Source organism: Haliaeetus albicilla, chromosome 15 (assembly GCF_947461875.1).
Source record: "Haliaeetus albicilla chromosome 15, bHalAlb1.1, whole genome shotgun sequence".
In the NCBI taxonomy this organism is placed as follows: Eukaryota; Metazoa; Chordata; class Aves; order Accipitriformes; family Accipitridae; genus Haliaeetus; species Haliaeetus albicilla.
In genome coordinates, this window is record NC_091497.1 from 30,615,193 (window position 1) to 30,633,504 (window position 18,312).

General features: G+C 42.4%; 1 protein-coding gene across 5 annotated transcripts in view; it reads left to right on the top strand.

The window, feature by feature from the left end:
- DGKH (diacylglycerol kinase eta) overlaps positions 1-18,312 on the top strand; it is a 174,482-nt gene that overhangs the window by 2,031 nt on the left and 154,139 nt on the right. For 2 of the 5 annotated variants that reach the window (XR_011327910.1, XM_069802638.1), the window contains exon 1: positions 5,003-5,257. Coding sequence is in view for 4 of the 5 variants with exons in the window: in XM_069802638.1 (XP_069658739.1) it covers positions 5,093-5,257 (165 nt within the window). In the remaining variant the exon portion in view is untranslated. Of the gene's footprint in view, positions 1-5,002; positions 5,258-18,312 lie in introns of those variants that run through there. The other 3 variants (XM_069802639.1, XM_069802641.1, XM_069802642.1) reach the window with 3 other exon arrangements.

The window sequence follows — 18,312 nt, forward strand, 5'->3', positions numbered from 1 at the left end:
GCAGGTTTTGAATCTGTGCAAGTTAATTATCTATGCAAATTGTCAGAAGTCATTGAGCAGTGCTGTTCCTGTAGCTGTTCTGAGAAATAAGTGATGGACATCAAATGGAGCCACCACTTCTCCTTTGCCTGTCAGGGTTGGACTTGTCTGTGTGCAATTTCAAATTTCTGTAAAATCCTTTCCTTAATTTACAGCTCACTTTTGAATGGAAAACCTCTTCCTGACTCCACTAAGAGTTGCTTTAGACCCTCCATGATGGAGCTAAATAAAAGTAACAGAAAATGTGAGGCTCATCCGGCATTCTTCCAAGAGGGATTCAGTGGCTTTCTACTCAAAATACACATAATATATGTCTTACAAAGTTCTAGACCTGACTTTCATATTTTATATGAGACCTGAGTCTTGACTTTACCTTTCCCTTGAAATGCATAGATGGGTCCTAACACATTTGCAAAGGGACTTTTTGATGACCTCTACTGGTTTACACCTTTTCATTCTGAAGCATACAGCACACTTCTGTGATCTACAGGTTACGGGATTGCCTCTGCTACTCCTGAAACAGCCACAAGTGATGTAGTTACTCTCTTTAACAGTGGTATGCATGCATTTTGTTGTATTTTGGCTTCCCCTTTGGTAAGTAAGGAAGCCAAGGAAGAGTAACATTGCTAACTTGATCTGCGGAGGGAGTTCAGACAGGCAGATCTGAAATCAATTTGCTCAGTGTGGGGAGCCCAGTTAAAAACTATGGTTATCAGTAACCACCAAAATTAGGAAAGATTCAATCAGATCTTTTAATCATGATGAATAATACATTGTTAATCTGACACATATACCGCTATTCATTCAGATCCCCTCAGAACAACTTTTTGAGGTGGAGGGAAAAAAGAGTATTACCCTTCAATTTATAGATGCCAATGTGACCTAGAGAAAAAGAGGTAAATCTGCTTGTTATGAAGGGAATCAATATCAGAGCTGGAATAATTTCTGTTCCTGGAATCAAATAATGCATTAATCTGCATTATAAACTATCATCTCCAGCGCAGCTAGAGTGCATGCGTATTTGAATTTTTTTCTACACTGCGTATGTGTTTTAGAGACACATATTCTATTTTCGGGACTGGATGCGGTCGAGTTAAAACATTCTCACAGTGCATGTATCTACTCAGCACTTTGGGATTCTTTGAATGTAAAGGGCAGATCATCAGCTGATATCAACTGCTGTAGCACAAATGATGTCAGCGGAGCTGTTTTGTATCAGTTGAGCATCTCCCTTTAAATGCCAACCTTTCTTTGCATTTTTCACCAGTCTTCCCTGACTTCAGTTAGGATAGGAAGTGTGAAATTGAGTATGTTAAATGAAAGACATAGTGCATGCAAATACTGTATGTGTTTTTAATGGCTGCATACAGCCCCATATTCTTCAAGAGCCTGACTTGCAGAAGTCTAGTGGTACCATTTGTACCATGGTATTCATAGCTGTATTCACTGAGCTGAAATGTGCTATTCAGTATTTCTCATACTGAGTCTGACATCGATCACCTGGGAGAATCTCAGCTGTGAGATGAAGGGATGGAAGTCAAGTTGGCAGTCCTTACTGAGGCACAGTTTCGTGGCTATCTTAGGCAGCTTTACCTGCATAAAGGCTGGAACTGGACCCTGATTATCTATTAATGCCTCTGAAAAGAAGAAAAAGTGGAAACGGTGAGCTCTTTGAAACTGTGTTTGTGCATGGACAACGTATACGTTTGTAGAAACAACTTTCTATGCTCGGGTACTTTCAACAACGCTTGACACTTGCTTGGTTTCTTCATTTTGAAGAACTCTGTAAACATTAGGTGACTGCGGATTTTAGAGCCCGTAATTTCACAGATTCCAGTACGTACTTTGCAGAAACCATATTCTCATGGAACTGTACTTGCGGGACATTTCCTATCATTTGCAGATTTAGGTTATTACTACTAAAGTCTTCACAGTAAGTGACCTGAGAGAACGTTCCTAGTACTTTTTTTTCATTGCACTCTGAGGTTTATCAAGATATGATGAAAAAGACTTGCTTGGAAGTGAAAGGCTGGTGCATTCTCTCCTCGTAACCCAATTTTCGTGCTTGGGCAGTCAGGAGAGAGGAATATCACAACAGGGTAGCCCATGTGAGGATGCATCATGCCCTCTGCACGGTGCAGGAAGTGCCCAGAAGCTAGGGCTGGTTGTTAAGCTATGAAAGTGAACAGAAGTTGAAGAATTGTATTTATTGCACATTTCACCTGCAGATAGTCTTTTAGCAGCTTTTATGTACTTGAGATGAAATCTAGTGAAGGAAATCTGAGCTGGCTACACAGATAGCTAAGGAAATCTCCAGCTCCTCTGCTGGCATTGTAATAGTCATGGGATGTCAGGGGAGCTGCTATATTTAAACACCCAAATTATTAACTTGTTTCTATTTTTCCATCTAATAACGATGAAACAATGTATTTACATCCATCGCTAAATGGTCCAATGTTTTATAAAATTCAAGACAAGTTTTTAAATTAGCTTGCAGTGTAACCAATTGCGAAAGCAGTTTGAAAACAAACCAGATTAGTGTCTTGCTCTGGAAGATACTGGTGCTGTGTGTTTATTATTTCAAAACTTCAGTGGAAGGATGTTTTTGGAAATACACTTTAACCACCTACTGTTTTTAGGCTCGAGGTCTAAATATGTAAGGAACAAGCAACCAGATAATGTTTTATTAAAAAAACCCAAAAGGTACAAATTTGGGGTCATCAGTAGAGTCAACTTCATGATCTCCCCGAGTTCAAACGTCCTAATCCCAAATTATACACCTGAGTAATACGCTGTCTTTGTGTGCCTCTCCCCCTCACTGTCTTGTCTCTCCTTTTCAACTGAATTTGGAAATGTGTTCTCTGTGGGTGAAATGTCTACTTCCAAACAGTTTCGCACATAACTTCAGACAGGATCCTAGTCCTGTGATACAAATACATAGCAGTCACATGTGCCGGTATTTTGAATGCTTTTTTAATACAAACAACAAACAAACAAATCTAACAGTAACTAGTGTTGTTCAGCTAGCGCTGTTTAATGCAGTTGAATTACATGGAGTTAGTCTTGCTGGCGTTCTTTTAGCACTAAGCGTTCCTCAAATCACAGTCACAATTACACGTAATACATGTTAGCATTAATTAGCAAACTCTGTCTCATTGTCCTCTTGCAATCTTCAATTGTCATTTACTTCAAAAGGCTAAGGAACTGCAGTGAGACGTGTTTTGGTGTAATTTGCTATTCCTGAAATTGAGGTGGAGAAGAGGAAGAAAGGAGGGTTGAAAGAACAAGTGTCCCTAAATGTTGCTCTTAACCTATTTTTCTTCCTGTGCCCTAGATTAATTCACTGAGAGCAGTACATACTTGTGCTTGCCCAAGTTTGATCCTATGTTTTTGAAAAAGGAAAACTCCCTTGCAGGTGAAGAGCGACACGAGACGGAATCATCCCTTAGTTTCACAATTAGCCAGTAAGGAAAAGGGACCATAAGAGAACTTCATCTATTTTGAGATGTGGTATTAATGGTGAGATTTAGGCCCTATTTTTATTCTAATAGGGGATGTAGGTAATATGTTCAAATTATTCTAATAGGGGATGTAGGTAATATGTTCAAAATTCCTTTAAAATATAACTTAATAAAATGTTGACTTTTTTAATGTAACTCTTGACAATTTTTTAAATATAACTTCGTATAAGTGATCCTAGGTAGAGGAGGGTAGTAGAATCACATTTGAAGTACCTGGTGCAGTAACACAGAACTAAGCCACAAGACCCACAAGCCTTCACGGAAATATTTCATTTCCCCTACTACGAATAATAAAGTCCCAATAAAAGAAATGGGGTGCTCTGGACTGTATGAAATTAAGATCGCGGCAAGGTGCCTGCAGTGTAGGATAGGTTGCGCACTGTGGGTCTGTTTTTGTTTCTCATTAACTGCTTTGTGTTTAGGTACTGCGGCATTATATTAGCATATTAAGAGATGTCAGTTCCCTTTCTAGAAATATAAATAGAATTGTGGGAATATAGAAGCCACAAGTATTGATTGCTTTCTGATGTTTAATCCGGTCCACGCAGCTAGGAGTTGTGTGTTTTATTTAGTAGCGCTGTGATTTAAAGGCTTATTTTGAACACTGACTGCATACAAGCCGCAGTAATTCCCAAGTCCCACAATTCAGAACATGTGGTGACATTTCGAGATCGCGTGAGCTGCCAGATCTCAGACTGAAAGGGAAAACTGACCCTTTCTTTCCCCAAAGGTAGAGGCTCCTCTTTTACAAAGACAAAAGCGAACAGAGTAGTAAGAAAATCGAAGTAGCAGGAGGAAACAACCGCAAGGCAACGCACGCCTTTGCCCAAACTCTCCCAACGCTTTGAGGCCGAAGGCTTCCACGGGGGCACAGAGAAGGACCCCACGGCACTAGGCGCCGTCCCTCCTGTCCCCAGAAAACACCCGAGGGACCGGGACCGGCTCCCCAGCCCCTCAGAACGGCCGGGGGGGACGCCGGGGACCTTCCCCGCCCGCCTTCAACTGTTTCGCCCCTCAGACTCGCCCCGCTGCTCACCTTGCGGGGCGGCGCGGCCCACCCACTCCCCTCGCCCTCCTCTCCCCGAGCCGGGCCGGGTCCGGCGGGGCAAGCACCGGCACCCAGCGGCCGTTCCCGGTGTCTAAGCCCGTCGGTCGGGGCGCCGGCCCTCCGCTCCGCCCGCCGGTGTGTGTATGTGTGTGTGTCGGGGCGGGGAGGGGGGCATCGCCTCAGCCCCCTGCGGGCGGGAAAGCGGAGCCCGCCGTGGCCGGGCAGGGCAGGGCGCGCGGCCTTGCCCTGTCAGAGGGGGCGGCGGCGGAAGATGGCGGCCGGGCGCTCCGCTCCGCCAGCGCCCGGCTCCGTCCCCGCCGCCTTCGTCCCCTCCTCCCCGCGCCGCCTCTTTCCCCACCCTCCCGCACCGCCTCCTCCTTCTCCTCCCTCCTCCTTCTCCTCCTCCTCCCCGGGGAGGGGAGCGGCAGCGGCTGCCCTGGCTGAGCCGGGCTCGTGTGCTCTCTCTCGGCAGGAGTCCGGGAAGATGGCCGGGGCCGAGTCGGGGATGAGCGGCGCCGGGATCCCGCAGCAACCCCAGCCCCAACCCCCGGCGCCGGCGGCGGACGAGTCGTCGGACAGCGAAGGGGAACACGAGGGCCCCCAAAAACTCATCCGGAAAGTGTCCACCTCGGGCCAGATCCGCAGCAAGGTAAGGGGGGGGGGGGAGCAGGAGCCGGCCGGCCCCGCTGCCGCCGGGGCAAGTTTCTCAGTTTCTCCATCCCCGTCCTAGTGCGGGGCCAGGCGGGAGCCGGGGGCGGCCGCTGCATCCCGCCCGCATCCCCGGGAGCGGGAGCGGCGGCGGGTTGTGTGTGGAGAAGGGGGGAGCGTGTGTGTGTGTGTGTGTGTGTGTGTGAGGCAGCCGTGCCTCTTCCTTCCTTCCCTCTCCCCTCCTCCCCGTCCAGCTGTTGCGTCCACATCTGTCCCCGGCTGGCAGGAAGAGCCCCCCGGGGCGGCGGGGCTCCGTGGGGCCGGAGGGGAAACCGCCTGCCCCGGCAGCCGCCCTGCCCTGCCCTGCCCTGCCCTGCCCGGGCGTCCTGGGTGTGGGGGAAGCGGTGGCGGGCTGCCTCCCTCCGGCTCCTCTTCCTCAGCGGCGGGCACCGCTGCCTGCGGGGATCCCGCCCTGCCTCCCCACAGCGCGGGTGGGCTGCCGCGGCGAGCCCTTCCTCACCAACTTTCCTTCCCCCCCCACCGCTTCGTCTTCCTCAGCCCCGGTGGCGGGGGGCCTGCCGCCTTCGCCCGCTCCCTCGGAGCGGCAGGCGGGGAGCCCCGCGGTGGCAACGTGGGACTCCGGTTTGGGAGCGGGAGTGCCGCGAAGGAGGGAAACCGCGGTGTCCAGTTTGAAAGGCACCTGGCGGGACAGGAGTAAAACTTCCATACGTCCTCGCTCGTGGGGCTGGGGAGGTAAAGCAGCTGTCAAGGTTTCAGGTTGATGCCGGTTTTTGGCTGGCTCGGGCTGCCGAAGTCGTCCCGGGGGGAGTGACTTCTTGATGGATGGTGTGTTTACATCGCCTTTTTGTCCTGTAGAATGAACTTCAACAAGCATGCATTCAGAAGTATAAAAACGATGAGACCTGACTGACTTTACGTGTAGAAGGATCCTGTGACTTCCTACAAACCGTGGCCCGCGTTCAGTGATGGGGCTGCACAGAACCCCGCTGGGGAGAGCTTATGGGTGCAGCGACATCAAGATCAGGGTTTTTGCTGTAAGCGTCTGGTTTGAGGGGTAAAGTGACTCCATGCAGGCCCAGACAGATCACACTTACACTTTGATTCCTGCACAATAGGTCATGTGTTGTTGTTCCCTTTACAGAGCACCCAGTAAAGTTAGTAAGGAGCTGTTTGCGGAGTCCTGTTGGATTGGTGCTGTTCTTCCCTTGAGCTTTCGCTTCACACACTACATCCAAAAGGCAGCCGCCTTTAAACGGAAAGCACTGGTTGTTAAACAGTAGCATTATCCCATTATGCGAGGTGGAAAGCAATTTTTCTCCTGAAACCTCCTAAACACGACATGTCATCCCGTTTTATTGCTAAATGTTAATTTTGCATTTGCAGTTGTTAGGCCCGGCTGAAGGGTTACTATAGTAAGTAATACACAACTATTGCATCGTGTTGAAAACATAGTCCCACGCAAACTTCCAGCTTTGACACCACTTCTGTGTGGCGGTCTTCAAAATGTTTTAAAAGTGACAGAACATGATGCTTTATTAGCTGTAGTGGTGTTAAGTGTATTCCAGGGTTTGCTCTCATAGAGGTTGATGCTTGCGTAAGGAAAACGTGAATTATGAACATTATTGAAACAGGTCTGTGAGCATGAGATCCCAGCCAATTCTTAGCAGCTGTTACAGGTTGGTGTGATATTCTGTATCTGAGGGCTGTGAATGAATGCAAAGCTGGCATTGCCTGATGTTCTAAGACAGCTCTACAAGTGATGCTTTTGCTTATCTTAGTTTGCGTCTCAGTTCTATTTCTGTGAATTGGATATATATAGGAAAAAACTGACTGCTGACATAATTGGAGTCATAAAATGTTGCTTTACTGGTTGCAATTTACAAGAATATGCAACCCCGAATATAAACATCTTTCTTTCCATTTAATTAAAAGTGATTTATCTTTGTTAAAGATGAGACCTATGTTAAATAATTTAATAGCACTTTATTTTATAACTCGCCATGCATTATTTAAAAGTAGCTATATTTAGACAGACAACTCCCATTTAGTTTAAGGGTGTTGTATGTTTGCTGTTGTAGTAGTTGGTGATCAGTGGTTACATGAAACCACTAGAGCAAGCAACGTCAGGGAGCTGCTCTTTTACCCAGCTCGTCCCTTTCATTCAAATTAGATTTGTTAAGCTTCACTTACTCAGTGAATGTGTTTGTAAGCTAAGGTTTTAATTAAATGGATTGGGTTTGTCTTACAGCTAAGAATAGACTCTTGAAAGAACCCAAAACATGTATATTACATTTATCATTGATGCTTGCGGGCCATTTAACGCTGTGCTATTTTTCTCCGGAGGTTGCTTATATGCGTACTTGAAGCATTTCAGCAACGTGGTATTGATTCCTTAGCTCAGAACTATACCCAAAAGTCTCTGCTGGTAATTGTTTTTATTTTACTTAAGGAAGATGTTATTTTTAGATGTTTTGGTACAGTTGATCATTTGTGAAAGCTACCATATGGTGATACTTTGCAGATAGAATCATTCAGGAGTGGATTTTTTTTAGCGTGTATAATAAGATTTAGCAAACGTATGTATAAGAGCAAAGCCCTTTTGCTAGCAGAAACGTAAGTCTAAAGATTTCTAGCACCTGTAGTGCTCAAAGGGAGTTTTTTAAGCCTTGCCCTCTCCTTCCTAAATAAAAACAATTAATTATTTGGCTGAGGGCAGGGGGTGAAAAACACAACAGGAAAATGAAAAGAAAGAATACTATATTGGCAGATGTAATTACACTGAAGTTCATTGCTTGTTTGTGGTACGCTAATTGTATGCTCACAGTTCTACTTAGAAGTCTGTTGTCCAGTTTCACCATAGCTTGCCCACATTGAATAGCAACTTCCTCTGCAAACTGCTTGCTTGATTTCAGTGGAACAACTTTCACAGTAAATCGCTACGAGAAACGGATGGGTGATGGGGCTGGACAGTCAGGTAACTTCTATCATGGGTGTGTTTTTAGTTCATGCATATGTATTCCCCACATTTTTAGAGTCCTTTAAAAGCATGTCTGTGTCAAAGTATGGCTATTACTAATTTCCCCAGACAGAAAAATTGAAGATCAGCATGTTTTGGTGTCTGCAAACCTGAGGAGGAGAGAAAAAGTTGTGGTGCAAAGAACTAAACTATTCTTTGGGCCAACACCTTGTTTGTTCCTAGGAGCTGTTTGCTCAAGCCCTGTACTTGGTTGTAGAGCGACACTGTAGCAGTAGGTGTCTTTAGGGGAGTCAGGACCAAAATTAATTAACACTTTTGTGAGATTAAAGCCAGGATCTTTAAACCTCATCCTGGAAGCTGTTGCATCTGCGGAGCTCGTATGTGTTCCCTGGAGGAAATGCAAGGGAATAAACAGGTGGCAGATACCCTGTGAAGTTTGAGCAGTTTTGAGCCAAATTACCGAATGGAGAGCATGGAAATAATTCTTGACTTCGTGATGTCTACCCACCATTTCCCCCCACTCTGGGAGACCTGAACATTTAGTACATAAAAAGTGTCTTGGTAAAAAACATTTTTGGAATATACAGATTGTTTTTATGAGGACTTTGGAAAACTGTAGTCAGACAGTTTGAAGCAGTATATATGATGATGTACAAACAGTGTTATATTGGGGATTGAAGTCGTGGAAAGTTCTCCATGTGTCTGTGTTAAACTTGGCTTCTTAACTTTTAAAGATGCTGGTTAAGACAGGCAGCTACGGTGCCTTCCTTAAATGAAGCAGATGACTTCAGTTCTTGGAGCTGCAGCCCAAAAAACTCTGCCTGTTGTCAGCTGGCTTCTAGTTTCTTTAAAGTTAATCACTGCAGTGCAAAGTACATTCCTTAAAAAGATGGTCTTGCTTCAGTTCTTTATGGCTGGAACCTGTCGAGAAGGGAAGGTTCAAATTAGAGCTGACACTTTTTCTCTTTAAATTCTGCTCATCTTGGGGACGAGCACAAGATTAGTAAATGAAATAGTCCCTGAATACTTGGAATTCGAGTCGTCAGATGAACACAGCTATAATTCCTACTCTTGCCTTGAGTACTCTCTGCTAAAAAGTGGATGAAGAACAGCACTTTCATCGCTGACCTGGCTTCCTACTTTAATGGGCCCATGTGCAGTTAATGGGAAAGCTCTGCTGGATACATGTTTTGCTCTCAAATCTGCAATTGGGTATCTATCTGGCCTGTGTTTATTTTTGGATGAAGCAGACATTCTGGAGCAGAAAGTATAAATCGGGAAGTGCAAGAAAATACGTTGTATTGAGCGAGATAAATACACTTGTAATGTGTCTGGGAGAATGCTTTCTTCCTCTCCTTCACCCCCAGTGGTTTTTGTTTATAATGAAGTTGCTGTAACGTGGGAGATGTTCAGAAACACGAGTGTGTTATAATTAGTGGAGATGATGCAGCGTTGCTTAGTTAAATGGCAAGAGTTGTTACTAGAATTATCTTATCTGAGGTCTTAATATATTTTTTTAGAGATCCTAAATCATTATGGAGTAATAAAAGTAAATTAATTAAATTCCCCACTGTGTTTTTATTGGCCTTAGTGGATAACACCAGCCATTTAGGAACTGAGCCTTCAAAAAGTTTCTAACCTCTTCCATATGGTGACATTTGACAGTGCCAAGTCCCAGTAGTCACTTCCTGTTTGTTTCTGGTATACATTTCTCTCTGATTACCATAGCTTGTTAATTCACCTAAATGTAAAGTGCTGTGGTTGATACTGGCGTTAGACTTCATGAACATCATTCCCTGCAATGTAATCTGCTTTTTCTAGCTTTGATAGTTCCCCATTTACTCAGCTAACTAGTGGCCGATTCCTTACTGGTTAAGGAAGCATGTTTTTTATGCACCAGAAGTTCTCAGGAAAATGCTACGGTAGCAAAGTTAACCCTAATGGGGATCCTCTATGTGCATTAGGATTGTCTGAATCTGCACAGCTTCAAAATGTGTTGTATTTGCAATTCATTCTGCAACTGCTGTAAGACATATAGTGTCACTAAACTTTATCGTTGTGTTTACACAGCATGGGGCAGAACTAAAGCAATCAAGTGCATAGCAGTCGTCCTCAAGTTCTTGGCACCTGGCAGTGTCCACAGAAGAAATTGAAGGGTGCTGCAGGATATCTGTCTTCAGTATTTGTATTTTCCATCATTTTCGCTCTGCAACTAAATTAGTTGTACTGTATATCCATCCTTAGTAAAATGTTTCACCAACTTTTTCTCACAACTGTTGTAAAATCTGGCAAATTTGATTCCCTCCCTGCATCCTGGGGACTTTAGCCTATTTTTTAAGTGAAATATTCAGAATCAGTTCATCAGTATATGTTCCTGATAGATGCAGACACACATAGTTAATGCACAGAGCAATATATTTAAAGTTTCATATACATATATATATTACTCAGTTCTAGAGTATGCCTGGATGAAGCAAACCAGTTTCTAGCATGACATGCTGTGCAATATTTGTTGCTTCTCATACTTGCTGTATGTCTACATAGGTTTTCAGAAAAGGGTCCATTAATGGAAAATTTCAGCCAAAGACATGGTAGTTCGGGGAGGTTAAAAATGACTGAACGTCCTACGTAGAAGCAAGCGGGGTTAGGATGGAAAGAGTTACGCTATTTAAGGCACAGTGGTCATTACCACTCCAAATTCTGACACATGTTTGTATAAAACTGAAATGAAATCTGCGAAGGCATTTTAGTGATGCATGTATTGGCAAAGCTTAAATTGCCAGCTAAGTACCAGAAAGGAGGAGCTTGTAAGGTTTTTCAGTAGATATTTGCAAGCAGGTCTCAAAGAAAATGTTGCTTTTTTTTTTCTTTCTAGAATCTTTAAATGATTAATGCTATTTTGTATTGAGAGATAACATGAATTATCCTTCCCCCCCCACCCCCCGCCAGCTGGTGAGCTGTGTATGTGAAAAAAGACAAGATAATCACACTCTCATCTTTAATATAAGAGATTTTGATTGTTTTGTTCCAAGGAGCTGGGGAATGCTTTTCTGCCAAAAAGATCAGGTGAAACACATTGAGCTTATTGTGTAGTTTAGAGAGAATATCTGTTTTTTAAGAAACACAAGAAGAGACTCATTCAAGAATAAATGACAACTGGGAATCCCTTTCTGAGATGCCTTATCTTGTGAACTTCATGTGCACAGTCCCAAAGACACAGAACAGCCATGCCAGAGCTCAAGAAAGGACTATTCTATAGCTGTGTCTTTATCCATGTAAGGCTATATAGATAATTTGTGGACATTTTGAATTGTTTCCAGCAGTTACATCAGAATCCAAGATGCAAGACTGCTGTATGACTACTGTATGACTAGCTGGACTAGCCAAGTTAGTTTGGATATCTGTAGCAGAATGCATAGAATTACAGTGATTTTCTAACTGAAGTAGTGATCAAAAGAATAGTCTGTCTCACTATCACAAAGCCTTTATCTGAAGGGAAATACTGAATTCTCTTGACTAGCTGAAGATGATAAAAGGCAGCTTAGACCAATGTTCTTGCTCTGGGAGGCTCCAAAAGGCTAATTTTTTTGTTAAACAATGTTACTGTTACTTTGAACTCTGACCAACAGTGCTTCTGTTAAGGGATCTATAGAACAACATATATATTCTGGAGATCTCAAAATCTAAGTGCAGCAAGAAGGTAATATGTGTTTGTGTGTGGATTCATTGAAGCTCAGAATATGGAGTTTTGGGTATAAAAGAATGCTTCTGTAGTCATTCTGATGTTTTGGATGTTTTCCTCTGATAGGGCTAATTAAGACATAGTTTGGTGTCTTGTGAAGTAGCTCACTTGCAGAGGAACCACAAGACCAGTATTTTGTTCTGATTGGCCATTAAGTTTTTGAGATTCTTTATAGTTATTTGTAACATAGGTGGATGTGATGTTATAAAGGTATTGACAGCATGGCTGTCTTTGTTCATTTTTTTCAGTTTGATACTTTGGTACCTGGACTTTGTCTTTTCCGAAGAGAGGTAACTCTTTCTTTCGCCTTTGTATTTGCCGCCTTCTTACATTACTGTTTTATCCTTCCCCTCCTGCCTCCAAGAAGTAAGCTGTGTTCTCCAAAATCTTCTTTTAAAAACCTAAGAACAGGCTACTAAATAACAGTGCGGTAACCACAGCTCTATTATACTAAGTTCAAGCCACAGCTCTCAACTTGCTAGCAATGGCAAAAAAAAAAAAGCCTAGCTTGCGGGCATCCATAACTTACATCCTCCACAACATAATAAAAAGAAACCTCATTCTTTCTTAATGTAAACATTGCATTTATCACACCAAACAAGCTTAATGCTGACCCAAAATAAATATTATTTCATTGATGTGCTAAAAATAAGACCACTGCATTAGATGCTATTTAAAATGAAATAAGAGATTTATTCTAGTAAAACATTTAAGCACATACTGAAACACTTCAGTCGTCCTGTACACTTTTATATGATTAATTCCTTCTTAAAATTAAGCCAGTGCTTAAGTGCTTGTTGGATGTGGGCCATAAAAAATTCGTACATGAAGTCAGAACGTAGTTAACTTATAAAACTTTTACCCTGTAGGAATTATCCTGATATATTGCGCAATTATGAAGAAAGAACAGATAATTTTTTTTTTCCAGCTAAGTTTTTCATTTGACTAATGTTCCTATTTAGGAATATTTCACCGCATAGATACTGAAAGCATGATAACAAAAACCTGAGCTGTACTCCTGGGAGAGTTAATGTTATTGTAATGAATTCAGCAAGGTTGTACACTTGATGAGAATTTATTTGTTTATTAGATAGGCGGCGTGAGATTTATGATGATCTGAACCATTCAGTTCCTTGCCTTTAAATGTTTGGGGTTTGCAAATGGTGCGAGATTGCGCTACTTCATTGTCACTTAGCAACCTTAATAGGGTTTTGAAGCTGAGTAGTAGCCTGTGGGTGGTGAGTCTCCCTATGCATTTGCCAGGTGGGAAGCAGCACGAGCCCCTCTGTGGGCAGCCGCCGGGAGGATGCGTGTCCAGCCCGTGCCAGGGTCTCTCTAGATGTTCTTGCCGAGGAGAGCCGGCCGTGCCCTTGGTGTCATTTTGCACTTCTGGCATAGTTTTGTGCTGGGAAGATCTGCCGAGGTTTTTCATGCCTGCGGAGATTTAAGTGGATCTAAAGGGCTGTCGTGCTGCTCTGGTCAGTTATGTCCTGTTGTGTCGTTGCTTAAATTTAGCAACCGAGTTTGACTGGCTTCAGTTTGACAGCTGGTAGTCCTTATTGCTGCTGTGATGCTCCTGAGCGAGAGGGAGGTTGGTGTCTTCCCAGCTCTTGGTGAGAAGGGTGCCTTGCTCTGGTTCAGCTAAGGATGTCGGAAAGGATCAGCGTGGCTTACCAGCAGTCTCGGCCACCCATTGGGCAGAGACTTCTTCCCTCCCTGTGCACACTCTGTTGATCATGAGGATGGGCACATACTTCTGTGTTTGTTTTAATGCTTCCGTAGAGACATCTTGCTGCTTGGTTCTCTCCCTCCTTTCCTGCCTGCTGCTGTCACGGTTTCTTCAGGAATTTGAACAGAGAAAAGGTGAGATCCCTTTTCCTTTCAGCCTGTGCCTCTGCAAGGTTTCTCCCAATAATCCCCATAAAGAGAGCAACTGCCCAAGACCAAAAGGTTTGTTGGGCATGGAGTCTTAGAGAGGGTAGAGATATATGAGGTTGCTCCTCTGGATAGTTCACTGGGGAGCTATTGACTTGAAAACTAATGCACCCTTTTTGCTGATTTTTCAGCTATTATTGTCATTTTTTGCCTGATATCTCGAGGAACTACTCATGAGTTACTCTGTAGACAAACATTGATTGGCCTCGGTCTCAGGAGTCTGTTAAAGTGAAAAAAGAGAGAGCACAAAGAGTAAAAGGGGGTTTGTGAGTCAAGGATCCCATCACTGAAATAATATGGTGGTGTTCATGGTGTAAACAGTAATTCTTTCCATTGTATATTAACTTGATATATTTATAATATGTTGATTTTGCCTGGGAAGAATGCAGAGAGGGTGCAGGTCTGCAAGGAGGAGCTAGTGTGAGTGAGTTACTTGGGTGTGAGATGGAGAACCAATGTTTCTGATTAAACCCGAGCTTTTAATGAAATAAAAAATATTTTTATCATTTACACAGCTTCTCATTACAGACAAAATAAACAGGAATAACCTTCCGAGCCATCTATCTGATGTTGTTAAACTTGATTTTCTTTCCCCTGAGTGAGTGAACTTGTTTAAGCAAACTTTGCATGTAACTTAGAAGTCTGCATTATAGTGCTTTTGTAGGGGGAAAACAGAATTTGAGAAAACTTATTAATGTAGCTCAGTTGACTTCATCATCTTTTTTGGTTATGAATGAATGCTGGGCTAATACACGTTTGTCTGCTGCTTCTTGTCTGCTTCTGGAAGCAGGCAAGCTTTAGGAAGCAAAGAAAGGACTTTTACCTGTACTGAGTCCACTGGTTAACATTTTGTACCGAGATCATTTTGGTCAATGTGCCTCAAAACTGTGTGCAGGCAAGATAAAATTTATACCTGAGACACTTTACTGCTTAGGCTGGTGGTCTCCAACCTTTCCCAATCCACTGGCAAATAAGCTTTCACAAATTCAAAGGCAGTTATACAAGTTAGGGCCTGTGCTTGTATCCTGTCATACTAGATGACAAGCTTTTTTTCCCTTGCCATACTTGGTTATTTCATAAAATACATTCAAAAAAAATACTCTGGGCTTCAGAGACTTGCCAGATTTCTATCTATGCCCCTGATGCTGCATCACAAAACTCTTGTTCTGTTGCTTCTTCAGCATTTCAAAGGAAAAGAAGATCCTAATAAGTACAGAACTTCTGATGAGCTTTTGTCAAAAGCAAGCTCTTAAATGTGCTGGCAATGTCAAGCTGTATGCTTAAAAACCCTTCAGTGCTTTTGTGTATTATCTCATGTTAACTGGTGTTGCCAGGTAAATGCAGCTGTAGTGAATAGCTTTTTTTTTTTTTAAGAATACATAATCTTTATTCCAGTTTCTTTAAGCTTTGCATTTTCCCATAGTTCTGATTATATGTGCACTTCAGATGACCTTACTTCTTGCATAAAGAGGCAAGCAATTCTGTGCATGTGTGTGTGTGCATGCGAACCAATACTGATTTTTTTTCTGCTTACACTGTTTAGGGTGAAAAAAAAAAAGAAAAAAAAATCGGTTTTTCACTTGGTTGCTGTGTGCATCATTGAGGAGGAGATAAAAGGAGTTAACATCACAGGTTCTACTCCTTCCCCACCCTTCGTCAGCCAGGGATCTGCGATCTGCTGCCAACAGTTTTACAAAGGGCTCCTATTTCAAATTACCCTTTGAGCCTGTGATAAACCTGTGTCCCTGGGAGGTTGTCTCACAGTGAGGAGTTGGAAATGACTGGGAAATCTTATATTTTTCTATTTGAGTAAAGAAAAAAAACAACAACCCAAACGTCACAACCAGGGCAAGAGGCAAATGAGCTTCTGCTGAATTTTATGCTAAGGATGATTATACCTTTTCTTTGAAATATACACCAAGGTTATTTATAGCTAATCCACAGTTTAAATTACTGTGTGTAGGTGTGAGAGGTTATAGAGAGGGACTTTTTCTAGGAAAAAAAATACTTATGGCGGTTGTTACAGACTCATAATAGTAATTTGGGTTGGAAGACACTTTGGGAGGTCATCTGGTCCTACACCCATGCTCAGAGGAGGGATATTTTCAAAGGAACATTGGGTTGCCCAGAGCCGTGTCTCTCTGAGTGTCTTACAGATCGGTAGAATATGGTTCCTGATTTATTTCAAATTAAGTATTCTCTCTCTTCCTTTTACACAAGTGTTGAGGGTAACCTGTGTCATCTGAGGAAGATTTGTCAGTATTGAAAGGCCTGGTTAAATACCTTCAGAAGCAAAAAAATTACTTCTTTTCAATGGCACAACTTTAAGAAAGGTCTAAAAAAAGGAAAGTCCCTTTCTTCTCCCTCCCTACCTTACAACATGGACCAGGAGTGAAATAGTGTGGTTGCTGTCTATTTATAGGTTCAGTAATGTGCCAGTGTATGCTTATTATACCTAATTGGGAGTATTCTAAATAACTTCTTGTTTGCGTTACAGATAAAGCTGTGTGATTGCAGGTCAATGGCATGGAATCATGTTATGCCTTATCAAGTTCTAAAGTCTTTCTCCTCTAAATTAAACTTCCCTGGACTGATAGCTACTTTTTAATAGTCTCCCTACTATAGCCGTGATTTATCTGCCCTAAGACCATTTGTATGCTGCTTTAGTTAAAATTTAAAAGCTAGAGTTTTAAGAGGTACTCATGGGAACTGGGAAGTAAACTAAACTAAAATTTCCTATAAAAGGAAATTGCAAGAACTTAAAAGATTTCCACGTTTTCTGTTGTTTCTGGTGACATTCTGCATGATGTTTGATGACCTAGGGTTTGACCAAGATGCAACTGGTCGAGATGCAGTTGAGGGTGCCTGGATAGTGCTGCACCACCTTCACCGATCTTCCCACATCCCTGGGTCTAGCCAGTGGAGGTGATTCTGCACCTCTTGCAGGTAGTGACAGGTAACTCAGAGGTCATGAGTATGGTACAGAAAAAGACCCATCTAAATGCAGCAAGGAAGTGCTTGGCACAGGGACTTGATGAAATGTAGACTTCCTGGCCATTCGTGTCCTGGATACACTTTTAATGCTTTCCCTCTGGTAAATTGTTTGTTGTGAAAGTGATTATGAAACTTCTCAAACTGTGCGGTTTAGTTGAAAGACTTTGTCTCCTGTTTTAGCCCAAGCTTGGTCTTCCATTTTACTTGACCTTGGACCACTTAAACTTTGTCGTTTTTTGCTAATACCACTAATTAATTTTAACCACAGCATATGGTGATGGAGAAATACCGATTCCAACTCTTCTCCCCAAGCTGTTAAGCAATACTAAACCTCTGATGCCTGATGTGTGCAGAATTTTGTCGTGTACAGAAAAGCACTTTTGTGTTTTTTCTTCGTTGGGGAGATATGTAATGTAACTTAAATAAAAATAAATTTATACTAAGCTGTATTACAAAAATAATATGCAGTATCCACAGAAAAAAATAGTTGGTAGCACTGAATTTTGCTTGGAAAATTTGATCAATGATTAAAGGCTAAGAATATGTGCAAGGCTGTATTAGAAACACATGTAATAGAGCTTTTGTTCTCTAGGTAGCTACACAGTGTATAAAATTATTATTCATCTTGATAGGTATAAATAAGGAAAAATGTTCTGACACGTAAGGTTTAATGGTGGCTTTTGTTTTAGTTGCAAAATTACCTTATTTTTAGATGGAAAGGTTGAAAATCACTAGCAGTATCTTGTTAAGTGGTATAATAGGCTGAGTTTTTCTGTTCTTTAGAGCCTCCTAAATTTGACTGAATCTGCACTTAATTTTTACCCTAGGGAATGGAGCTTACAGGGGGAATTTCTATGCATGAAAATTGCTTATTCTCAGATTTTTTTCTTTTTTTTTTTTCCCTTAACCATTGTGTGTAGCTTTGTTATTCTGATCTTTACAGATGTTTCTTTCAGGTTTAAAATTCAGGAAAAGCAATGCCAGGCATGAAGCCTGAAGTTCAGGCAGTTCCCTGACAAAGTTCAGAGTAGTGCCTATTATAGAAGCACTGTTTATATAGTTCCAGTTAAGAACATCATAGCATGTCTCTTACAACTATCTCCTTTTATATATCGGCTATAAAAACTAATTCTAAACTGAAACAAGAATGTGGTCTTGATGTTTTATTGCTTAGAGTTAATATATAGTGAAAGCCCATTTGAGAGTATTCAGGAATAAATGCTGCTCATCATTGCAGTCTCTTGGCAACCTGTGCCGGGTTCATTGCATATAGGCAAGCAGCTGCCTGAGCGTTGGTGGGAGGTTTTTATCTTCGTTGTTATTTTCACGAGTTGCATAGGGGAGAGTATGATTTGAAATGTCAGCATCCTGGGATTTGGACAATGGG